Genomic DNA, 25,403 nt, shown 5'->3' with positions numbered 1-25,403 from the left:
TCATAAATGGCAGCAGAGAAACAACAACAAAAATACCATTTCCTTTGCTAGGTACCAATTTAAGTTTGCTCTGTAAAACTCTGTGGGTATATGCATCTGTGTAAAGCAATACTTTCATGGCAGACCATGAGTCGATGCAGTGATGTCAGACTTCTTAAAAGTCTGTGTGTGTATATGTGGGAGGAGCAATAAGAGGAGACCTCAGACATAGTTCAAATATCTGCTTTATATAGAAAAACATTGAAATCTGGAAAATGTTGAGGGTCCCAAAGCCACACAGCTATAGAGTTGAATGGAACAGAATCCTATATATCAAGGGCCTGGATGGAGACCTGGGATCATAGATTCTTTGATTGGTGTACTACCTGCAACCCAGAGAAAATATGACTCTTGCAAGGTCATACAGCTTGGGTCATATATCCAGTGTCAGTGACAGGATCAGGACTAAAAGGTTCATGGAGCAAAGATCCAGGGTAGTTTTGGATACCTTTATGGAATGAACCCTTGAGGGGAGGGAGGTAGGAAATACTGAATTTTAAACTGGTGAAAAATCTCTTAGATACTTTGTTACAAGTTTCTTGAAGCTGCTCTGAACTTTCTCAAACCATTACAAATACAGGTGAACATTTCTTAGTGAAGGAGTCATGAGCCGAAATAGTATAGAACCAGCCTTGGAAGTTAGGATCCTGAAGAGTCACACTGAACTATTTTAGTCCCTTCACTACCCTCTGATGACATTTTAATAATTTTTTTATTTTTTAATGTTTTCTTTCTTTATTGATATACTTATCTGTCTACCTGCCCATCTGTCTTAAGGCTCATCCATTCTGTGAATATGACTTTAAAGTGGAAAGTTGTTTCTGGTTTGAAACCAATTATACAGAAATTTACTGAGTACCTACAAAATGCCTATGCTATTCTGGGTGCCATGGGAACTATGAAAATATAAGGCCCTTAAAGAACTTGCAGTTCCAATTCAGAATTGTGAGATGGACCTTTATAGCTACCTAAATCCAAAGAAAGGAAAGGAGTAGCCTTTCCATTAAAAAGTTTATTAATTAGATGCAAGATTGAGTTGAAATATGAAAAGCACAAGGCCCTGGCCAAAGGACCCATAAGAGGCCCATGGTTATAGGATCTAAACTGATATCTAAGTGAGACAAAGACAATATTGTATGTTTGCTGTGTCCTTTATTTTAATATAATGGTATAGGTGCAAAGCAAGAGTTAGGTAGTTGGGACTCTGAAAAAAATTCTGTATTTACTATGTACTCAATCTATAAGTCACAGGAGTTTTCCCCCACCCCAAACATGTAATTCTTGTGCCTTTTTTTTCCTTTCTTTTCTGCATGAACTAGGACCTCTAGTACAATAGTAAATAAAAGTGGTGACAATCTCGTTCCCAGAGGAAAGCTTCACCATTTTACCATTAAGTAACGTATTTGCAATAGTGGTTGTCTTTAATAATATTCTATATGCTTCTCAAACTGTGGTGAAGGACCAGTTTTTTTGTGGTGGTGGGTTTTTTTGGGATCAGAGTCTCACTCTGTCACCCAGGCTGGAGTGCAGTGGCACAATCGTGACTCACTGCAGCCTCAAACTCACAGACTCAGGCAGCCCTCCTTCCTCAGCCTCCCAAGTAGCTGATACTACAGACATGTGCCATTATGCCCAACTAACTGTTTTTTATTTTAGACGTGGGGTCTCGCTATATTGCCCAGGCTAGAAGAACCAGTGTTTTTTTTTAAATTTTTTTTTTTTTTTTTAAAGATGGGGTTTCACCATGTTGGTCAGGCTGGTCTTGAACAGCCGACCTCAGGTGATCCGCCTGCCTTGGCCACCAAAGTGCTTGGATTACAGGCATGAGCTACTATGCCCAGTCAGTTTTGTTTTTTTTTTTTAATTCCAATCTTTGGTATACTAATACATATATAAAATAAAATAAGGATGAATTACTAGAAAAATGAAACCAGTACCTTAATTACAATCCCAAAATCTTCTGTACTAGATTCAACAGATATAAAATTACTCTATCAAAGTTAGCCTTTTATTGTTTTTGTTTTTTTGAGACAGAGTCTTGCTCTGTCACCCAGGCTAGAGTGCAGTGGTGGAATCTTGGCTCACTGTAACCTCTGCCTCCTGGGTTCAAGTGATTCTCCTGCCTCAGCCTCCCAAGTAGCTGGGACTACAGGCACATGTAGCTGCGCCTGACTAATTTCTGTATTTTTAGTAGAGACGGGGTTTCACCATGTTGGCCAGGCTGGGTCTTGAACACCTGGTCTCAGGTGATCCACCCGCTTTGGCCTCCCAAAGTGCTGGAATTCTAGGCATGAGCCACTGCACTCAGCCTTTTTTTATTGTTATGAAGCATTCTAACACTCTCAGTTTCCATACTGTCTTCTCATTGCCTATCAGGTAACAAATTTGAGAACAGGCCCCAGTCTGTAGATGAGCAACACTGCCTTAGCCAATTAAGAAAATTCTTTTCTCCTTAGTTTTCTCAGTTTCTATTTTTAAATTTTAAACAAATCAAACTTATGAAAAAGTTGCAAGTACAGTATAAAAAACTTTTTTTTCCTGAACCATTTGAGAATAAATTTCAGACCTGATGACCTGCCTCTCCTGAGCAATGTAGAATGTTTTTTCCTACAAACAGTAATAATCTACATGATTCCAACACAACCAACAAAACCAGGAACTTAGCTTTGGCACATTATTTCTATCTAATCCTTAGATCTCATTTAAATTTTACTAATTGTTCTGATAATTGTCCAGTTAAAGTTAGGGGTTGCATTTAGTTAGGGTATCTCTTTAGTAACTTTCAGTCTGGAAGAGTTCCTCAGTGTCTCCTTGACTTTCATGAACTTAAAAACTTCTTCATGAGGCACACTTATTTGTCTATTACTCTTGATTTTTCATTTCATCTCTTAAGGTGATGTCTGCCAGGGTTCTTCACTTTGAAGTTATTGTTTTTCCTTTGTAATCGTCAAGTATTTTGTGGGACACTACCTTTGAAACAATGTAAATATCTTATCCTCATCAAACTTTCAATATATAAGTTATGTTAGTATGGATTCATTTGGTCTTACTTTACTCAATGGATTACTTTCAGTTACTATTATTTATTATTTTGAGGCTCAAATTACCCCGTATTTAGCCACTGGGATCCCTTTCAAGTGGGTCCATTTGGCCATACCTCTGTCATTCTTCGAGTACTTTCTTGCCTTCTGTGATAAGATATTCCAGGCTTATCTTCCCTGACTTAGTTCTGGAATTCACCATTTCTTCCATGACCACTGAATCCTTTTATTGGAGAATGGTATTTAAAAGCCAAGATCTGGGTGCTAGATACACCCATTGCATTTGAGACGTAATTCTCTTCTCTGACAGCGGAAGTGCTTCTTTGACCTGCCACCCTATGTGTAGACATTCTTCATTGCTGTTGCTGCCCTCTCTTATATGGATGGCTACCTCTCCTGCCTGTGCTTTGGCATCCCAGGCTTGGCCGCCCCACTGTGGGAAGCCCTGCTCACCATGTTCAAGTTCCAGAAGTCTATACTGGGCTGCCTCCCTCTGCTGCCAACTATGTGAGTGCCTTCCCTGCCCTTCTTGGTCTTTGTATCCTTTTTCTAACCAACTCCCCACCCCCACATAGGGGCTCTTCACCCCACAGTCTTTCTGTGTGGGTGTCTTTCTCATCTCACTTGGGCTCTGACTTCCCATGGCAGGCCACCCCAACATGTGGACAACCTTCTTACGTTGCCTGAGCTCCGATACCCTGTGCTGGGCTGCATTCTTGTGTGGAGGCTCTCCTCAGCCCACTCAGGCTCTGACTTTCTATGCCAGGCTGACATGTGTGGTCACCCTCCTCACCCTGCACTCATGCCAGACCTTCCCTCTGCATGGATACCCTTTTCACTTTGACTATGCCGTACCACAACACCCTGCGTGGATGCCCTCTTCACACCTCCCAGCCTCAGGCACCCTGCTGTGGATCACCAGAGATCCCCCACACTCTTACATGGCTGCCTGCCTTGCTCTACACCACTTAATGACCTCAGGACTAAGTTTTTTAGGAAACAGAAAGGAGAAAGGTATAAGCATTTTTACTGTGGTTAACTAGTGAAGTTTTACAAGTGCTTTTCTATGTCATATAATTTTTGTCCTCTATCTTGTTAATGGGATAAATTATACTGATTATTTTTTCAATGTTACAGCAATCTTGCATTCCTGGAATAGATTCAACCTAGTTAAGACATATTATCCTTTTTATGTATTTCTGGATTTGGATTTCTAATATTTTATTTGGGGTTATAGCCCCTATGTTCAATAGTGAAATTTGCCTGCAATAATCATCTTCCTTATCCTCTTCCTCTTCCAGCTTCTTTTTTTCTTTTTCTCTTTCGTCTCCTCCTCTGTTGTTCCCTTTCTCTCTCATTGGGTTTAGATTATGTTAGTTTCCTAAAATGAGTTGAGAGATGCTCCCACTTTTTCTGTTTTATTATTTTTTAAGAGACAGGGTCTTGGTCTATCACCCAGGCTGCAGTACAGTGGTGCAATCATAGCTCACTGCACCCTGGAACTCCTGGGGTCAAGTGATCTTCCTGTCTTAGCCTCTTGAGTAGCTAGGACTACAGGTACATCCCACCATGCCTGGCTAAATTTTAAGATGTTTGTAAAGATGGGGTCTCCCTGTGTTGCCCAGGCTGGTCTTGAATTCCTGGCCTCAAACAGTCTTAACACCTTAGCCTCCCAAAGTGCTGGGATTACAGGCATGAGCCACCATCTCTGGCCTTTTTCTCTTTTTTGAGACTGGGTTTTGTTTTGTTTTGTTTTTAAACAAGATTGGGGTTGCTCCTTCCTTAAATATTTGGCAGAATTTTCTGGCAAATCCTTCTGGGTCTGAGGGATTTTTTTTTGAGAAGGTTTAAAATTATGGCCATGATTTCTTTCAGATATTCTGTTTTCTATTACATCAATTTTAGAGGGTTAATTTTAGAAAATACTCATTTCTACTACATTTAAAATATTTATTTGCATAAAGTATAATATTTTCTTATTTTAGTAAATGTAGGATATTTCTTTTTTATTGCTAACATTGGTTATCTGTACCTTATCTCTTTTTTCTTGTTTAGTTTAAGGACTTATTTGTCTTTTCATAGAATCATCTTTTGTCTTTGTGGATTGTCTCCATTATTTTTATTACCTATTAATTTCTATTTTTTTTTTATATTTTCCTACTTTTAGTTTAATTTGTTGAATTTTTTCTATCTTTGTAAGATGAATGCTTAGCTTGTTGATTTTCATTCTTTCCTCTTTTCTAGTATATTTCTTTATAGCTATCAATTTCCCTGTAAGCATGACTTTAGCTGTATTGCACCAGTTTTTTTGTTTTTTTTGTTTTGTTTTGTTTTGTTTTTTTTGAGACAGAGTTTCGCTCTGTTATCCAGGCTGGAGTGCAATGGTGCGATCTCTGCTGACCGCAACCTCCGCCTCCTGGGTTCAGGCAATTCTCCTGCCTCAGCCTCCCGAGTAGCTGGGATTACAGGCACGTGCCACCATGCCCAGCTAATTTTTTTGTATTTTTAGTAGAGATGAGGTTTCACCATGTTGACCAGGATGGTCTCAATCTCTTGACCTCGTGATCTACCCGCCTCGGACTCCCAAAGTGCTGGGATTACAGGCTTGAGCCCCTGCGCCCGGTCTGCACCAGTTTTAATGTGTAGCATTTTCATCGTTAAGCAGTTTAAGATACATATAATTTTCAATATGATTTATTTTGACCCACGGGTTTAGAAGTGTGTTTCTTTTTAACACTCAGAGATTTCCTAGTTCTATTTTTGTTATAGGTATTTAGTTTAACAGTACTGAATTCAGAGGACATACTCCATGTAATTTCACTTAAAACAGCATGTATACAGACATGCTTTGTCTATATTGCAAGTTTGATTCTAGATCACCACAATAAAGTGAATATCACAATAAAGCAAAAATCAAAATAAAAACACAAATGTTTTGGTTTCCCAGTGCATATAAAAGTTATATTTATGCTATATTTTAGTCTATTAAGTACAAAGTAGCATTATATATTAAAAATGTACATACCTTAATTTTAAAATACTTTATTGCTAAAAAATGCTAGTGGTCACCTAAGCCTTCAGTGCGTCATAATCTTTTTGCTGGTGCAGGATTTTTTCTTAATGATGATGGCTGCTTACTGATTAGGATGGTGGTTGCTGAAGGATAGGATGGCTGTGGCAATTTCTTAAAACAACTGTGGAGTTTGTTACATCAACTGACTTCCTTTCATGAAAAATTTTTTCTCTAGTGTGAAATGCTGTTTGATAGCATTTTACTCACATTAGAACTTCTTTAGGAGTTGGAGTCAGTCCTCTCAAATCCTGCTACTGATTTATCAACTTTATGTAATATTCCGATTCATTTTTTGTTATTTCAACAATGTTCACAGCATCTTCACCAGGAGTAGTTTCCATCTCAAGAAACCACTTTCTCTGCTTATCCATAAGAAGCAATTCATCATTCATTCAAATTTGATCCTGATATTGTGGCAGATCAGTCACATCTTCACGCTCCACTTCTAACTCTACTTCTCTTGATATTTCTACCACTCTGCAATTACTTCCTCCACCGAAGTCTTGAACCCCTTAAAGTAATTCATGAGGGTTGGAAACAACTTCAAACCCCTCAATGTTGGTATTTTGACCTCTTGTCATAAGTTATGAATGTCCTTAATGCCATCTAGAATGATGAATTCTTTCCAGAAAGTTTTCAATAGACTTTCCCCAGATCCATCAGAGGAATCACTATGGCAGCTATAACTTTACAAAATGTATTTCTTAAGTTATCAGACTTCAAAGTTGAAACGACTCCTTGGTCCATGGGCCATAGAACGGATGTTATGTTAGCAAGCGTGAAAACAACATTAACCTTCTTGTACATCTCCATCAGAGCTCTTGGGTGACTTGGTGCACTCTCAATGAGCAATAATATTTTGAAAATAATCTTTTTTTTCTGAGCAGTAGTTCTTAACAGTGGGCTTACTATAAGCAGATATGCTGTCATTTAGGCTTTATGGTTCCATTTATAGAGTATAGGCAGAGTAGATTTAGCGTAAGTCTTAAGGGCCCTCGGATTTTTTTTTTTTTTTTTCGAGACGGGATCTTGCTCTGTCACCCACTCTGGAGTGCAGTGGTGTGATCACAGCTCACTGCAGCCTCGACTTCCCAGGGTCAGGTGATTCATTTTTCACCCATGCAGTACCATACCTGGCTAATTTTTTGAGTGTTTTGTAGAGACAGGGTTTCACCATGTTGCCTAGACAGGTTTTGAACTCTTGGGCTCAAGAGATCCACCTGCCTTAGCCTCCCAGAGTTCTGGGATTACAGCTGTGAGCCACTGCAACCAGCCTGGCCCTAGGATTTTCAGAGTGGTAATGGCTTCAATTTAAAGTCGCAGCAGCCAGGCACGGTGGCTCATGCCTGTGATCCCAGCACTTTGGGAAGCTGAGGTGGGTAGATCACCTGAGGTATGGAGTTCGAGACCAGCCTGGCCAACATGGTGAAACCACATACCTACTAAAAATACAAAAATTAACCAGGTGTGGTGGTGTGTGCCTGTAATTCCAGCTACTAGGGAGGCTCAGGCAGGAGAATCACTTGAACCTGGGAGGCAGAGGTTGCAGTGAGCCAAGATCGCTCCACTGCACTCCGGCCTGAGCGACAAGAGCGAAACTCCGTCTCAATAATAATAATAATAATAAAATAAAGTCACCAGCTACATTAGCCCCTAACAGGAGAATCAGCCTGTCCTTCAAAGCTTTGAAACCAGACAGTAACTGCTGCTCTCTAGCTATAAAAACCCTTGATGACATCTTTTTCCAATAGAAAGCTGAGTTGTCTATGTTGAAATTCTGTTGTTTCGTGTAGTGACTTTCATTATCTTAGTTTTAACTGTATCTTTTGGATAACTTGTTAGAGCTCTTGCTTGCTTTACCTTGCACTTTCATGTTATTGAGAAGCTTCTTTCCTTAAACCTTGTGAACTAACCTCTGCCAGCTTCCAACTTTTCTTCTGCAGCTTCCTTAACTCTCTCAGACTTCATAGCATTGAAGGGAGTGAGGGCTTTGCTCTGGATTAGGCTCTGGCTTAAGGGAATGTTGTGATAGTTTGGTCTTCTAACCATACTCTAAAATTTACTTTCTTCATATCAGCAAGAAGGCTGTTTTGTTTTCTTACTCATGTGTTCATGGATTAGCACTTTTAATTTCCTTTAAGAACTTTTCCTTTGCATTCACAGCCTGGCCAACTATTGGGCTCAAGAGTCCTAGCTTTCAGCCTTTCTCAGCTTTTGACATGCCTTCCTTGCTAAACTTCAGGATTTCTAGCTTTTGATTTAAAATGAGAGATTCTTTCTTTTACTTGGACACTTAAAGGTCATTGTAGGGTAATTAATTGGCTTAATTTCAATATTTTTATGTCTCAGGGAATAGGGAGGCCTGAGTAGAAGGAGACAGGTAGGGGAAAGGCTGGTTGGTGGAGCAATCAGAACACACACATTTATCAGTTACGTTCACTTTCATATATGGGCACAGTTCTTGGTGCACGAACACAGTTACAATAGTAACATCAAAGATTACTGATCACAGATCATCATAATGTACAATAATAATGAAAAAGTTTGAAATATAAACACAGTTGGATTTGTAGCCTAGAATTTTAGCCAGTTTTTGTAAATTTTCCATGTGTGCTTGAAGAAAATGTGTATTATACAGTTGTTGGGCTTGGTGTTTATATATTACCATTTATCAGGTTTGATACTAGTTCAAATCTTCTGTACCCGTATTGATTTTGTTTTTCCATTTGTTTTAACATGTACTAAGAAGGGCAAGTTAAACTTTCTTGCTTCTTCTCCTTTTAATTCTGCCAATTTTTGTTTTATATATTTTTAGGCTTTATTATTACATGCATACAAAATTAGAGTTGTTAAAGCTTCCGGGTTCATTGAAACCTTTTTTCATTGTTAAGGATTTTTCTTTATCTTTAGTAATGCTTTTACTTTAAAGTCTACTTTGTCAGGTGTTAACTAAACTGGCTTTCTTTTGGTTAGTGTTTGTATTTTTATCTTTTCTACTTTTACTTTCAGTTTTTTGTATATATTTCAGATGTGTTTTTTAGAAAAAAATTTGCCTTTTTCTTTGTTTTACCTTTGTTTCATCACAATTTTCGTCTTTAATTTGATCTTGTAGTCTGCTTGTATTTAATGTATCACTAATTTTATTTGGGTTTAAATCTATTATTTTGTGTTTTCTCTTTACCTAGCCTGTTTTATGTTCCTTTTTCTATATTTTTTGGTTTGATAACTTTAAAAAATTATTCCGTATTTCTTCTCCACTAGCTTATTATTTACACATTGTTTTACTATTTTGGTGGTTATTCCAGAGATTACAACATAGACCATTGACTTAACAAAGTCTAATATTTACTGGTTGTTCTGCTTCTTCCCAGACAATAAAAGAACCTTAGAAGACTTCAACTCAGTTTGTCCATTCTTGACTTAAATGCCATTTTTATATTTCTTAATTTTTAAAGAACATCCTGCCTTGTATTGCATAGTTCCTTCTACTTCAAGAATAATCTTGTTTTCCCTCTAGTGTAGATCTGCTATTGACAAATTCTCTTGGCTTGACAAATTCTCTTGGCTTTCTTTTTCTTTCTTTCTTTCTTTTTTTTTTTTTTTTTGAGATGGAGTCTTGCTCAGTCACCCAAGCTATAGTACAGTGGCATGATCTCAGCTCACTGCAACCTCCGCCTTCTGGGTTCAAGCAACTCAGCCACCCAAGGAGCTGGGATTACAGGTGCCTGCCACCACGCCCGGCTCATTTCTCTACTTTTAGGTAGAGACAGGTTTCCCCATGTTGGCCAGGCTGATATTGAACTCCTGACCTAAAGTAATCCACCTTCCTTGGCCCCCCAAAGTGCTGGGTTACAGGTGTGAGCCACTGTGCCCAGCATGCTTTTCTTACTCTTGATGGTAAAGTTCACTCAATACAGAATTTTTAACTGATGCTAAGAATTATACCTTTGTCTTTTCCTTTCCACTATTTTTGCTGAGAACTCACCTCTTAGTCTAAATTTTTCAATATTTTTCTTTTTGTCTTTGAACAGTTTATTATGATCTTCTTAGGGGTAGATTTAGATTTTTAAAAACTCTTGCTGGGATTTTTGTTTCTGTGATTTTATATCTTTTTATCAGTTCTTAGAACTGATAAAGAGTTAAAAACTGATAAGAACTTTGGAAAGTTCTTAGCCATTACCTTTCCTTTTTTTACCCCCTTCCCTCCACTACCATTAGCTTTTCTAGTATTCCTTCTATCCCATTCATTCCTCTTCTTTTGGGACTGTAATTATAGGTATGTTAGGCCTATTCCTTGTATACTCTGTGAGTCTTACTGTTTTTCTATATTTAATTAATTAATTAGACATGGAGTCTTGCTAATGTTGCCGAGACTGGTTTTGGACTCCTGGTCTCAAGGGATCCTGCTGCCTTAGCATCCCAAGTCCCTGGGATTACAGATGTGCAGTACCACACCTAGCCTCCATATTTTGAATCTTTGGTCTCTCTGTGCTGAATTTTGAGTATGTTTCTGATCTATCTTCCTGCTCACTCATTCTTTCTCCAACTATATCTAACCTGCTGTTAAACTTTACATTGAGTTCTTATTTTCTCAGATATCCATTTTATCCTTTCATTATAGTTCCCAAGTTTACAGTCTTGTCTTTCAGCTCCTTGAAAATAGTAAGCAGAGTTACTTTTTTTTTTGAGAAGAAGTTTTGCTCTTACCACCCAGGCTGGAGTGCAATGGCACGATCTCAGCTCACTGCAACCTCCACCTTCTGGGTCCAAGTGATTCTCCTGACTCAGCCTCCCAAGTAGCTGGGATTATAGGCACACACCACCATGTCCGGCTAATTTTTTGTATTTTTAGTAGAGACGGGGTTTCACCACGTTGGCCAAACTGGTCTTCAGCTCCTAACTTCAGATGATCTGCCTGCCTCAGCCTTCCAAAGCGCTGCAATTACTTCTGTAAGCCACCGTGCCTGGCCTTCAGAGTTACTTTTAAGTCTGCCTAGTAGCTCCAGTATCTGGGTCTTTCTTGGATTGCTTTCTATTAAGTATTATTTTTGCTGCTTTGGTTTATGTTACTTTGTTATTTTGGGTGTAATTGTATTAATAAGCCCATGAAGTTACTTTGTTTTTGAATCTCCAATATAGACATTCTCTAGAACAGTTATGAGCATTTGGGACTTTGTCAGTAACCAGCCATGAAGATTTACTTTCATTCCTGTAGGCTCCTTTTCACCTATCTAAAGCCTCCCCATTCTTTTTTTTTTTTTTTGAGACAGAGTCTCACTCTGTTGCCCAGGCTGCAGTGTGATGGCGCAATCTCGGCTCACTGCAACCTCCGCCACCCGGGTTCAAGCATTTCTCCTATCTCAGCCTCCTGAGCAGCTGGGATTATATGCGCATGCCACCCCACCTGGCTAATTTTTTGTGTTTTAAGTAGAGACAGGGTTTCACTGTGTTCCCCAGGCTGGTCTCGAATTCCTGAGCTCAGGCAATTCACCTGCCTTTGCCTCCCCAAGTGCTAGGATTACAGGAGTGAGCCACTGCACCTGGCCTAAGACTTCCCATTCTATAATGTCTACATTTAAGTACCACTTCTCTGGAACCTGCCCTGACCACACCTCTGATTCCTCATCATGTATCATCTCTCTGACTCCCGTGGCACTTGGCCATATTGTCTTGTGTAGTGTAACTTACTATGATTATAAACTGTGGGAGGACAGAGAAGAGTGTATTGTGTCTTTTGACGGCTAAACCAAGTCTGTCACCTTGTAGGGAAAACAACACTGGCCTACCTCAGGAACTTTGTGAGGGCCAAATGAGGTAATGTGTGAGAATAGTTCTTATAATCCATATAGCAGAATTGTAAGGAATTATAGTTGTTGTTAGCATAGTCAATATATGAATCATAGACCATAATCTCTGTGAGGGCAGAGACCTATACAAGAGGTTTGCAGTAAATATTTCTTGATTTAGTTTATTATATGAATGAATTTGACCAGATTCCCTCATTTTTGTCTATTAAATGATATGAAATAGGAATGATATTCTCATAGGGAGGAAAAAATAAGAAATAGCAATGAAAAAGTTAAAGACCTGTAGGAAAAAGTTAAACTTTATCAAAAATTTCATTTAATTTTTTTTCCCCTTTGCAAATCCAATAGGTTTATCTCAACATGTAGTTACCAACTATAAGCAAGTAATCCAACTCTTGGAAGAGGGAATTGCAAACAGGTTTGTTTCTGTCATTCTTTTATCTTCACACTCCTTTCCTGTGTTCCCATTTCCCTTTGGGGAGTGTATAATGACACTTAAAATTGTCTCTGTGTGTAGATATGTTCACAGCCAGGAGGCTTTTCCCGGAACACTACTGTACCCAGGGTAAAGGGCAGTGACTTAGTCTCTTGTCAGGGGCGGTGGCTCACGCCTGTAGTCCCAGCACTTTGGGAGGCTGAGGTGGGTGAATCATGAGGTCAGGAGTTCAAGACCAGCCTGGTCAAGATGGTGAAACGCTGTCTCTACTAAAAATACAAAAATTAGCTGGGCGCAGTGGCAGGCACCTGTAATACAAGCTACCCGGGAGGCAGAGGTTGCAGTGAGCTGAGATCGTGCCACTGCACTCTAGCCTGGGTGACAAAGCAATACTCCATCTCAAAAAAAAAAAGATTTAGTCTCTTCTCACTAGTAATGAAGGTGGAATCTATTCTGGATATAATAATATTAGGCAGTAAGCCCAGACAAGTTACTCTATACTTTATTTAGAGCTTCTAGTATTTGGAAGAAAAGATTCTTACCCGCATTGTCCTCTCCTCAGGTTTGATAGATACAAGGAAGAATACAGTGTAAAAGTTTCAGAAAACCATTTTTCTCTAGTTTTGAATACTTACAAGGTAGCGCCCCCAAAGACTGTTTTTAATCTGCTATGAATAACTAGGTGCTGTAGACGCCCCTAAAAGCTATTGTAAATTGTAATAACATTCCATGTTGTTAGTTACTATGAATTACCTAGAATATTACTAGTAAGTGTTCCCTAAAAATGGCTTTTTTTTCTGGGTTTAAAAAAATCTTTAGAGTCTTCTATTTATCCTGTTAATAGCAGGACCAAGTTAATTGAACATAATGGAAGAAATTTAAATTTAACGCCTTCCTGAGCTTCATGGAACTCTCCTGGAGACGCTTGTTTCTGGTCTTCAGGATACCCTGAGTGCCTTGATTTTTAAGTGTCAGTCATGAATCATGAGACCAGCCTCTAGATTTTGGCTGTTTTCTTTGATTCTCCAGATCCTCTGAGAATAGAACTCAGTAAGATGATCTTAGATAAAGGAAAAACTCTCCTGACTTTAAGTGTTAACACTGTAATGGATTTCTAAGGGAGAGTATGAATTCCACCTGGCTTAAGCATGATACCGATGTGAGTTCAGTTCTCATATCCAAGATCTTTCTGACACTAGAATTAATATTCTGTGTTTAATCAAAACTTACTTTCTCTGTCTTTGAGTTATCTTCTCTAGCAAGCTCTCTACATCCACTTGTCTTATTAAAATTGGTCTAAGAAAAAGAATAAAATAAAATGAGTGTATCTTGGGCATGTTCTTCCAGGTTTATGATGCTCTAGTCTTCATTTCCCTTTTCACTCAAATTTTTTGCTCCTTTTGCTTAAAAAAAAAAAGTTTTAGTGTAGTTTAGTATGAAGCCGTGCTCCATTTTATGCTCAGATAGCACCTGGAATGCTGCTTCTGCTCTCTTCGGACTATTCTCTTTACTATACTCGACTAAATATGTTTTATGATTCTCATCTGTGAACCTCAGCACTAACATTTCTTGTATTCCCTGTGGATCCTTAAGAATCCATCATGTGTGAACAATCCTCATCCTAACAATTTTTCCTTATATACACAGAATCACAGCAGCCACTCATGTTCATGAGGCCAGCAGCCGATCCCATGCCATTTTTACTATCCACTACACGCAGGTTAGTAATCCCTTATGTTTGGTGGGATTTCTCCCTCTCCTTGTACCTTTAAACTACTTGCTTGTCTTCATTCCTATTTTTCTCCTTTCCTCCTCCTCTCATGTTTATAGGTCCTCTGATAGAACCTAATATTATAAACAGGACTACACTTAGAATGAGTTGAAGCATTTCATAAAGACTAATCAAAATATATCCTGTATATAAAGACTAATCAAAATATATCCTGTATGTATGTATGTATGTATGTATGTATGTATGTATTTTTTGAGACAGAGTCTTGCTCTGTCGCCAGGTGCCAGGCTAGAGTGCAGTGGTGCAATCTTGGCTCACTGCAGCCTCCGCCTCCTGGGTTCAAGCAATTCTGCCTCAACCTCCTGAGTAGCTGGGACTATGGGTGCGTGCCACCATGCCCAGCTAATTTTTGTATTTTAGTAGAGATGGGGTTTCACTATGTTGGCCAAGATGGTCTTGATCTCTTGACCTCATGATCTGCCTGTTTGAATCTCCCAAAGTGCTGGGATTACAGGCATAAGCCACTGAGCCTGGATGCTTGTATTTATTTTTAGCATTTTAAAACACTTTCACATCTGTGTGATCAGTATGGACAGTTGAAAGGTTGAAAAGAAAATAAGCATTAAAATGAAATATTAGAAGATTCACCTCAGGCCGGGCGTGGTAGGTCAAGCCTGTAATCCCAGCACTTTGGGAGGCTGAGGTGGGTGGATCATGAGGTCAAGAGATCGAGACCATCCTGGTCAACATGGTGAAACTCCATCTCTACTGAAAATGCAAAAAATTAATTGGGCATGGTGGTGTGTGCCTGTAATCCCAGCTACTCAGGAGGCTGAGGCAGGAGAATTGCCTGAACCCAGGAGGCGGAGGTTGCCGTCAGCCGAGATCATGCCATTGCACTCCAGCCTGGGTAACAAGAGTGAAACTCCGTCTCAAAAAAAAAAAAAAAAGAAGAAGATTCACCTCTAATGATGGAATAAGGAGGTCAAGTCATATCCCCAAAAAGTAACTATAAAGCTGGACAAAATCCTTTCTGTGGTCTGAAAATAGATTAAATGAATATTACAAAGTGAGAAGCACCACACCACCACCCCCAAAATAAAACAATGACTAAAAATTTCCTAAATTTGGTGAAAATCATTTATTGATCTAAGGAGGTCAAAGAACTCCAAGTAAAATAAACACAAAGAGATCGACACCTAGACACATTGTTGAAAGACAATTGAAAGACAAAGAGAAAATCTTAAAAACAGCTGGATAAAAGTGACTCATACGAGGAGAATGATTACATGGTGAATGGCCAGATTCTCATCAGAAACATTGAACCTTAGAAGCCAGGTGCTGAGAGAGTTTATGTCAACCAAGAATTTTATATGAAACAAAACTAGCTTTCAAAAAAATGAAGATGAAATAAAAACATTCCCAGACTGGGGGGAAAAAAAAAAAAAAGTAGAATTTTTTGCTAGCAGACTTACCTGACAAGAAAACTAAATGAAATCTAGGCTGAAAGAGAGTGATAGTAGAAAGTATCTTAAATCTATAGGGGAAAATTGAATAGCCTGGGAATGGTAAATATGTGAGTAAATATAAAAAAACTACATAAATATATTCTTTCTCATTTCTTCTTCTAATGTTAATAAAAGAATAAGATTGTAGAAAACCACAACTATAATAGTGCATTTTTGTACTTTGTTGTATATGAAAAGAACAGCACAAGGGAAATGAAAGATATATTTAAGTAGAGTTTCTATATTTTACAATAATTCAGTTAGTATTATTTTGAAGTAGATCATAAAGATGCATATTGTAATCTGTAGAGCACATATGAAGAAAATACCTCAAAAATATAATTTTAAAAATCAACATTTCTTCTGCTTTCTCTGGGCAGAAAAACCCAGAAATTAAAACGGTACATACTAATAAAAATACTTAACAGTTAAAGGCAGTGGAGGAAGAATAGAGGAACAAAGGAGACATGAGATTTATAGAAAAAAGAAAAATCAGACATGGATGGTTCTGAGCATGTCAGTAATTATGAAATACAATAAATACATTATGTGTGAATTGCCTAAGGTACAAATTTTTAGACTGCATAAAAGCAAAACCCAACTATATCCTTCCTATAAAAAACACACATTAGAACTACGGACACAGGTTGGAAGTAAAAGGTTGGAAAAAGATACACCATAAAAGTAGTAACCGTAAGTCATAGCCAGAGTAATGAGACAAGAGAAAGAAAGAAAGGGCCTCCAGATCAGTAAAGAGAAAGTCAGACTGTTGCTGTTTGCTGATGACATGATTGTACACCGAGAGAACCCTAAAGACTCATCCAGGCCGGGCATGGTGGCTCACATCTGTAATCCCAGCACTTTGGGAGGCCAAGGAGGGTGGATCACTTGAGGTCAGGAGTTTGAGACCAGACTGACGAACATGGTGAAATCCCATCTTTACTAAAAGTATGAAAAACAAGCTGAGCATGGTGGCAGGTGCCTGTAATTCTAGTTACTGGGGAGGCTGAAGCAGGAGAATCGCTTGAACCTGGGAGGTGGAGATCGCAGTGAGCCGAGATCATGCCACTGCACTCCAGTCTGGTTAATGGAGTGAGACTCAAAAATAACAACAGCAAAACTAAATCTGGATGCATTACATTGCTTAACTTATCTCTCAACTTATACAAAAATCAAGTAAAGATGGATCAAAGACTTAAATCTAAGATCCAAAACCATAAAAATTCTAGAAGATAACCTTGGAAAAATCCTTCTAAACTTTGGCTTAGGCAAAGACTACATGACCAAGAACCCAAAAGCAAATGCAACAAAAACAAAAATAAATAGATGGGACTTAATTAAACCAAAAATCTTGTGCACAAAAGAAATAATCAGCCCACAGAATGGGAGAAAATCTTTGCAGTCTATGCTTTCAACAAAGGACTAATATCCAGAATCTACAAGGAACTCAAATTAGCAAGAAAAAAACAGTCCCATCAAAAAGTGGGCTAAGGATATGAATAGACAATTCTCAAAGGAAGATATACAAATGACAACAAACACAAGGGAAAAAAATGCTCAGTATCACTGATTATCAGGGAAATGCAAATCAAAACCACACTGCAGTACCACCCTACTCCTGCAAGAATGGCCATAATCAAAAAATCAAAGAGGCTGAGTTGGTGGCTCATTCCTATAATTCCAGCCCTTTGGGAGACTGAGGCAGGTCGATCACCTGAGGTCAGGCGTTTGAGACCAGCTTGGCCAACATGGTGAAATGCTGTTGCACCATTGCACTCCAGCCTGGGCAACAGAGTGAGACTCCATCTCAAAATAAATAAGATAGGTTTTAAGACAAATACAAGAGACAGGGATATTTCATAATGGTAAAGGGTCAGTCAGTACATTGAAAAGATACTTAAAAAAAAAAAAATTAAGCCGGGCACGGTGGCTCAAGCCTGTAATCCCAGCACTTTGGGAGGCTGAGGCGGGCGAATCACGAGGTCGAGAGATCGAGACCATCCTGGTCAACATGGTGAAACCCCGTCTCTACTAAAAATACAAAAAAACATTAGCTGGGCATGGTGGTGCATGCCTGTAATCCCAGCTACTCAGGAGGCTGAGGCAGGAGAATTGCTTGAACCCAGGAGGCGGAGGTTGTGGTGAGCCGAGATCGTGCCATTGCACTCCAGCCTGGGTAACAAGAGCGAAACTCCGTCTCAAAAAAAAAAAAAAAAAAAAATTAAAAAAAAAAAATTTTCTGAGGCAGGAGAATTGCCTGAACCCAGGAGGCGGAGGTTGCGGTGAGCCGAGATCGCGCCATTGCACTCCAGCCTGGGTAACAAGAGCGAAACTCCGTCTCAAAAAAAAAAAAAAAAAAAAAAAAGAAAAGATACTTAAAAATGTATGTACTCTCAACCAAACCTCAAAATAACATGAAAAAATGGATCAAGTTGAAAGGAAAAATAGTTCAACAACAGTTGGATATTTTAGTACCGCATTTCCAGTTAGTAGGTAGATAACCAGACAGAAATCAGTGAGGAAATAGAAGATTTGAGCAACATTATTGAACTATGTGACCCACTGACATTTTTAGAACACTCATTTAACATGACAACATACACATATTTTCAAGTGCACATGGAGTATTCTCTGAGATAAACCATATGCTGCCTAAAGCTACAGTAACCAAGATAGTGTGGTGTTAGTGTTAAGATAGACAAATAGATTACTGAAACAGAATAAGGTCCAAAATAGACACACACATATATAGGCAACTGATTTATTTTATTTTATTTTATTTTTTTGAGACGGAGTTTCGCTCTTGTTATCCATGCTGGAGTGCAATGGCGCGAATCTCGGCTCACTGCAACCTCCGCCTCCTGGGTTCAGGCAATTCTCCTGCCTCAGCCTCCTGAGTAGCTGGGATTACAGGCACGCACCACCATGCCCAGCCAATTTTTTTTTGTATTTTTTAGTAGAGACGGGGTTTCACCGTGTTGACCAGGATGGTCTCGATCTCTTGACCTCGTGATCCACCCGCCTCGGCCTCCCAAAGTGCTGGGATTACAGGCTTGAGCCACCGTGCCCGGCCGGCAACTGATTTTTAATAAAGTTGCAAAGGCAATTCAGTGGAGAAAATATAATCTTTTCGGCAAGTGATGGGAGAACAATTGGATGTCTATTTGAAAAAAAAAAAACTTTGATTTATATTTTGCACTTTATCCAGAAGTTAACTCATATTGAATCATAGATCTAAATGGGAAACCTGAAACTATTAAGCTTTAGAAGATAACTTGGGAAAACCTTTGTGATTTTTTTATTATTCAAAGGTTTTATACATAGGGCACCAAAGACACAAATTGAACAAAAGTACAAATTGAAATTTGGAGTTAATCAAAATTTCGAACTTTTGCACTTTGATTTTTTTTTTTTTTTTTTTTTTTGGATAAGATGTCACTCTGTGACCAAGGCTAGAGTGCAGTGGCACAATCATGGCTCACTGCAGCCTCAGCCTCCTGGAATCAAGTGATCCTCCCACCTCAGCCTCCCAAGTAGCTGGGACTTACAGGGGTGTGTGTGTGTATGTATGTGTGTGTACACTTACATTGTATAAAATAACTTTTGTATATTTTTTTTGTGGAGACAGTATCTTGTTGTGTTGCCCAGGCTGGTCTTGAATCCCTGGGCTCAAGTGTTCCTCCTGCCTCAGCGTCCCAAAATGCTGGGATTACAGGCATGACTCACTATGCCAGCCTTTTGCACTTTTTTTTTTTTTTTTTTTAATGAGTCTGAGTCTTGCTCTGTCACCCAGGCTGGAGTGCAGTGGAATGATCCTGACTCACTGTAACCTCCACCTTCTGAATTCTCATGATTCTCCTGCCTCAGCAACCCAAGTAGCTGCAATTGCAGGCACACATTACCATGCCTGGCTAATTTTTTTATTTTTAATAGAGACTGGTTTTAACCATGTTAGCCAGGCTGGTCTTGAACTCCTGACCTTAAGCAATCCAGCCTGCCTTGGCCTCCCAAAATGCTGAGATTACAGGCATGAGCCACCGTGCCTGGCCTCTTTTGCACTTTTAAAGACACTGTTAGGAGAATAAAAAGAAAAGCAGGTCAGGTACAGTGGCTCATGCCTGTAATTCCAGCACTTTGGGAGGCCAAGGCAGGCTGATCACTTGAGGTCAGGAGTTCAAGAACAGCCTGGCCAAGATGGTGAAACCCCGTCTCTACTAAAAATACAAAAATTAGCCTGGTGTGGTGGTGCGCACTTATAATTCCAGCTACTTGGGAGGCTGAGGCAGGAGAATTGCTTGAACCCAGGAGGTGGAGTTTGCTGTGAGCCGAGATCGTGCCACTGCACTCCAGCCTGGGCAACAGAGCAAGACTCCCTATCAATAAAAAAAAAAAAAAGAAAAGAAAAGCAACAGATAGGTAGAACTTACTTGATAAACATCAGATGAAGGAATTATATCCAGAATATATCTGTAAACACCATAATATGAAAACAAAACAACGACAAAAATTTTGAGCTGACATCTCACTAAACAAAATATGCCAGTGGCAGTTAAATACTTGAAAAAATTCTCAACATCCTTATTCATTTGGGAAATACAAATTAGAACCAAATGAAATACCACTACCCACCCTTTAACTTGGCTAAAGTTATACTAATTATCAACAAGTGTGTAGGAGGAGTTTTCATACACTGTACTACTAGTGGGAATGTAAAATGGTATAACAACTTTGGAAAAGAGTTTTGCAGTTTATTTAAAAGTTAAATATGCGCCGGGCGCTGTGGCTCAAGCCTGTAATCCCAGTACTTTGGGAGGCCGAGGCGGGTGGATCACGAGGTCGAGAGATCGAGACCATCCTGGTCAACATGGTGAAACCCCGTCTCTACTAAAAGTGCAAAAAATGAGCTTGGCATGGTGGCACGTGCCTGTAATCCCAGCTACTCAGGAGGCTGAGGCAGGAGAATTGCCTGAGCCCAGGAGGCGGAGGTTGTGGTGAGCCGAGATCGCGCCGTTGCACTCCAGCCTGGGTAACAAGGGCGAAACTCCGTCTCAAAAAAAAAAAAAGTTAAATATATGGCTGGGCATGGTGGCTCATGCCTGTAATCCCGACACTTTGGGAGGCAGTGGTGGGTGGATCACGGGGTCAGGAGATCGAGACCATCCTGGCTAACACTGTGAAACCCTGTCTCTACTAAAACTACAAAAGTTAGCTGGATATGGTGGTGGGCATCTGTAGTTTCAGGTACTTTGGAGGCTGAGGCAGGAGAATCCTCTGAACCTGGGAGGCAGAGGTTGCAGGGAGCCAAAATTGCACCAGTGCACTCCAGCCTGGGCAACAGAGTGAGACTCCATCTTGGGGAAAAAAAAAAAAAAGTTAAAGACACTCCTAGCATATGACAAAGATAAATATCCATAGAAAGATGTACATAAATATTAATGACAGTGTTACTTTGCTTTGGACTTCAATTAAAAATGAAAACAGATAAAATTGAAAAAAAAATTTAAAAAGACAGTGTTATTTGTAATTACCCCAAATTTGAAAAAAAAACCCTACATATCCATCAAAAGGCAAATGGGTAACTGTGGTATATCTACACAATTGAATACTACTCAGCAGTAAAAGTGAATGAACTGTTGATGCATGCCTTAACATGGGCGAATCTCAATTATGTACAGTGAAAAGAGCCAAACATTGTATGATTCTGTTTATATGAAATATTATGAAAAGGCAGACTAATAGACATAGAAAATTAAGTACTTCAAACTGGGGATGAGAACAGAGATTAACTGCAAAGATATGAGGGATTTGGGGATTATTTGAAATGTTCTAAAACTACATTTGATTAATGATGTATAACATTGACAATTTCTGGCCGGTGCAGAGGCTCACACCTGTAATCTCAACATTTTGGGAGGCCAAGGCGGGCAGATCACCTGAGGTCAGGAGTTCAAGACCAGCCTGGCCAACATGGCAGAACTCTTTCTCTACTAAAAATACAAAATTAGACGGGCCTGGTGATGCATGCCTGTAATCTCAGCTACTTGGGAGGCTGAGGCAGGAGAATCACATGAACCTGGGAGGCGGAGGTGGTAGTGAGCCAAGATTGTGCCATTGTACTCCAGCCTGGGCAGCAAGAGTAAAATTCCATCTCAAAAAAAACCCAAAAAAAATTAACAGTTTTTCAAACAAAATAACAGAACCCACACTGAATTGGGGTAGAGGCAGAGTAGTTTTTTCTTGGGGGCTGGATGCCACTAAATAGAACTTAGAGGGCAGACTTTCTGCCTTGGAAAGTTAAGATGCTGTGACTGAGGATAGCAAGAGGCCATCAGAGGCCATACCCACACATTGTAGCTCTCTGCTAATAAGAGTCAGAGGCCCCTGGGAGGGAATTGAGCATTTGTGTGGTAAATTGTACTGAAATTCCTGATGCCACTGAAAGTTGTGTGGTGAACTTCATGGAAGTTTGTCTCCTTACTTTTTAAGTCCTGCTGGTGGGTTTTTTGTTTTTGTTTTTGTTTTGTTGTTGTTGTTGTTGTTTGTTTTGATACGGAGTCTCACTCTGTCACCCAGGCTGGAGTGCAGTATCACAATCTCGGCTCACTGCAATCTCTGCCGCCCAGGTTCAAGCAATTCTCCTGCCTCAGCCTCCTGAGTAGCTGGGATTACAGGCACCTGCCACTGTGCCCAGCTAATTTTTGTATTTTTAGTAGAGACAGGGTTTCACCAGCTTGGCCAGGCTGGTCTTGAACTTCTGACCTTGTGATCCACCCACCTTGGCCTCCCAAAGTGCTGGGATTTCAGGCATGAGTTACTACAACTGGCCTTTTTTTTTCCCCCAAGTGTTGATCCAGGGCTTTATTGATTTTATCTGTCAGAGAATGAGAGCTCATCTGGTTTGCATCTCATTGAAATACAGATTTGTTTGAGTGAATTGGATAAAAATCCAAACTATCACCTTTGTTAGAAGACTGTCTAAGGCAGGGGTCCCCAAACTACGGCCCGCGGGCCACATGCGGCCCCCTGAGGCCATTTATTTGGCCCCGCTGCACTTCAGGAAGGGGCACCTCTTTCATTGGTGGTCATTGAGAGGAGCACAGGAGTACTGTATGTGACAGCGCCACAAAGCGCGGCATCGCTCACGTACAGTACTACTTACGGTGACGCCGGACGCACGCCTCACGGCTCTGGAAGCATGTCACATGACGCACATCCGGTCTGTGGCTGCAGCACCCCACATCACTGGAAGCAGTGTGAAATAACAGCAGAAGTAGGAAGAAAGGCAAAACACTATAACCATTACTACACAGTACAGTGGTCCCCATACTCCCCTAAATGTACAACAACATAATGGCCCCTATAACCTCCCTTTGCCCAAAAGTCTCCCCCCACATTACTACACACCGTGTTTCCCCTATTATAAGACCCTGTCTTATATTAATTTTACCCCCAAAAGACAGGGGCTGTCTTATTTTTAGGAGGTGTCTTATAATAGGGGAAACATGTAGCAGTGGGCTTCCCACAGAAGAGGCCCACCGCTGCTGCAGATGTCCAGGACGCTGTATACACAGTGTCACAGGCTGATCACCGCCATCCCTGTATACAGCACTGGAGGCGGTGCTGGGCCTGTGACACTGTATACCGCTGTCTGGGATAGTGGAGGCAGCAGCGCTGGCTGTGAAGGGTGTCACACCCTGCATAGTCCGGCCCTCCAGCGGTCTGAGGGACAGTGAACTGGCCCCCTGTGTAAAAAGTTTGGGGATCCCTGGTCTAAGGGGAAAACAGTACAGATCGTTCCAAGTGACAGGCTGTGTTTTCTCCCCTAGGCAATCCTGGAGAACAACCTCCCTTCTGAAATGGCTAGCAAGATCAACCTTGTGGACCTAGCAGGCAGGTAATTAGGTTTTCAAAGCTAAGGGGAATTGCTTTTGTTCCTGCCTGTTTTACAGGGAATAAGCTGTTTCAATCTTTTTCACATTTCAGTCATCCTGAGAATATTACAAAAGAAACAAACTCTTTGAATGCTAGGTTAAGAAGTTATTTTCTAGGGGCTGAAAAGTTCCTCCACATCAGGGATTCTCAATCTTGGTTGCACGTTATATCACCTGAGGACCTTTTCTTTTTTCTTTTTCTTTTTTTTTTTTAAATATGGAACGCTTCACGAATTTTTTCTTTTTTCAAACAGTCTCACTCTGCTTCCAAGGCTCTAGGCTGGAGTGCAGTGGTATGATCATGGCTCATTGTAACCCTGAACTACTTGGCTCAAGTGACCCTCCTGCCTCAACCTCTCCAGTAACTGGGAATACAGGGATGTGCCACCACATCTAGCTTTTTTTTTTTTTTTTTTTTTTGGAAGAGACAACATCTCATTAAGTTGCCCAGGCTGGCCTCGAACTCCTGGCCTTGGGCGATTCTTCTGCCTCAGTCTTCCAAAGTGCTGGAATTTCCAGCATAAGCCACTGCACCTGGCCACCTGAGGACCTTTTGAAACTTCCCATACCTATACCTTAAATTAGATAAATCAGATTATTAGTGAGGTTGGTGGGAGTGCAGGCATCAGGGCTGCACTGTTAAAGCTGCCCAGGTGATTCCAATGTATAGGAAAGATTAAAAGAAAAAATCACTGAATTAGTATACCTTTTTTTCTTTGATTTAATATTGATGTTATGGTTTCTTTAATATTGATTTTTATGCAGTTCTTTAAAAAAAGTTTTACTTGGTGGTGTACATCTATTGTCCCAGCTATTCAGGAGACTGAGGTGGGAGGATCACTTGAGCGCAGGAGTTTGAGGCCAGCCTGGGCAAAATTACAACATAGCTCAACCCTATCTCTAAAGAAAAACAAGTTTTAAAAGTCTGGAGAGGTTAAGAAGATATTGCCTTGTAGGAATTAGAAGGAATCACGAATCGTAATTGCATATGTATTTAGAAAGACGTAGTCTTGAGGGGGATAATGTAATCACAGGAAAATGTAAGATAAAATAAGGTAAATTTTATTTTAAAACTGTTGGGTAATTAATACGGTACAGTATTCCCTTAAGGACTAAGTGCTTTTTGAAGGAAAGTATGTCAGCCAATTGGAAGTGTGAATTTTTAGTATTTCCCATTTACTGGAAAAAGGAATTCAAGGCTGGGTATGGTGGCTCACGCCTGTTAATCCCAGCACTTTGGGAGGCTGAGGTGTGTAGATCATGAGGCCAGGAGTTTGAGAACAGCCTGGTCAACATGGTGAAACCCTGTTTCTACTAAAAATACAAGAAATTAGCTAGGCCTGGTGGCATGCTCCTGTAGTTACAGCTGCCCGGGAGCCTGAGGCAGGAGAATTGCTTGAATCCAGGAGGTGGAGGTTGCAGTGAGCCAAGTTCATTCCACTGCACTCCAGCCTGGGTGACTAGAAACTGTCTCTTAAAAAAAACAAACCGGAATTCAAAACTCTTGTCAGTTAATGACACAAATACCATAGAGCTATGAATACATGAATTTAAGATAATATAGGGGAGACATGAATATACCCAAAAGCCATGCTAATATCATTACTGTAAATGAGCATTACATTTAGCATAAAGTGTTCTGACAGTCAAAATAAAAATAGAAACCTAATGAATTATTTGATTTTTATTGCCTCAGAAAGTCCAGTTCATTGTAACATTTTTTTCTGAAACTGCATTCTAAAAGGAATTTATTATGTGAGTCTTTTACAGCTTGATGTACAGCATAATGGATAGTATTTTTCAACAGCATTATAGTGTCCTGTTTGCTTTTGTTTC

General features: G+C 39.9%; 1 protein-coding gene across 10 annotated transcripts in view; it reads left to right on the top strand.

Annotated features, from left to right (window-relative positions):
- Positions 1–25,403, top strand: part of STARD9 (StAR related lipid transfer domain containing 9) — a 173,585-nt gene that overhangs the window by 78,029 nt on the left and 70,153 nt on the right. For all 10 annotated transcript variants that reach the window (XR_012516280.1, XM_074393780.1, XM_074393786.1 and 7 more), the window contains 3 exons: positions 12,309–12,378; positions 14,044–14,116; positions 23,463–23,530. Coding sequence is in view for 9 of the 10 variants with exons in the window: in XM_074393780.1 (XP_074249881.1) it covers positions 12,309–12,378; positions 14,044–14,116; positions 23,463–23,530 (211 nt within the window). In the remaining variant the exon portion in view is untranslated. The remainder of the gene's footprint in view (positions 1–12,308; positions 12,379–14,043; positions 14,117–23,462; positions 23,531–25,403) is intronic.

The sequence above is a fragment of the Saimiri boliviensis genome, chromosome 2, assembly GCF_048565385.1.
Source record: "Saimiri boliviensis isolate mSaiBol1 chromosome 2, mSaiBol1.pri, whole genome shotgun sequence".
In the NCBI taxonomy this organism is placed as follows: domain Eukaryota; kingdom Metazoa; phylum Chordata; class Mammalia; order Primates; family Cebidae; genus Saimiri; species Saimiri boliviensis.
Note: the sequence above shows the minus strand (reverse complement) of the source record. Positions and strands in the feature narration are given on the sequence as shown.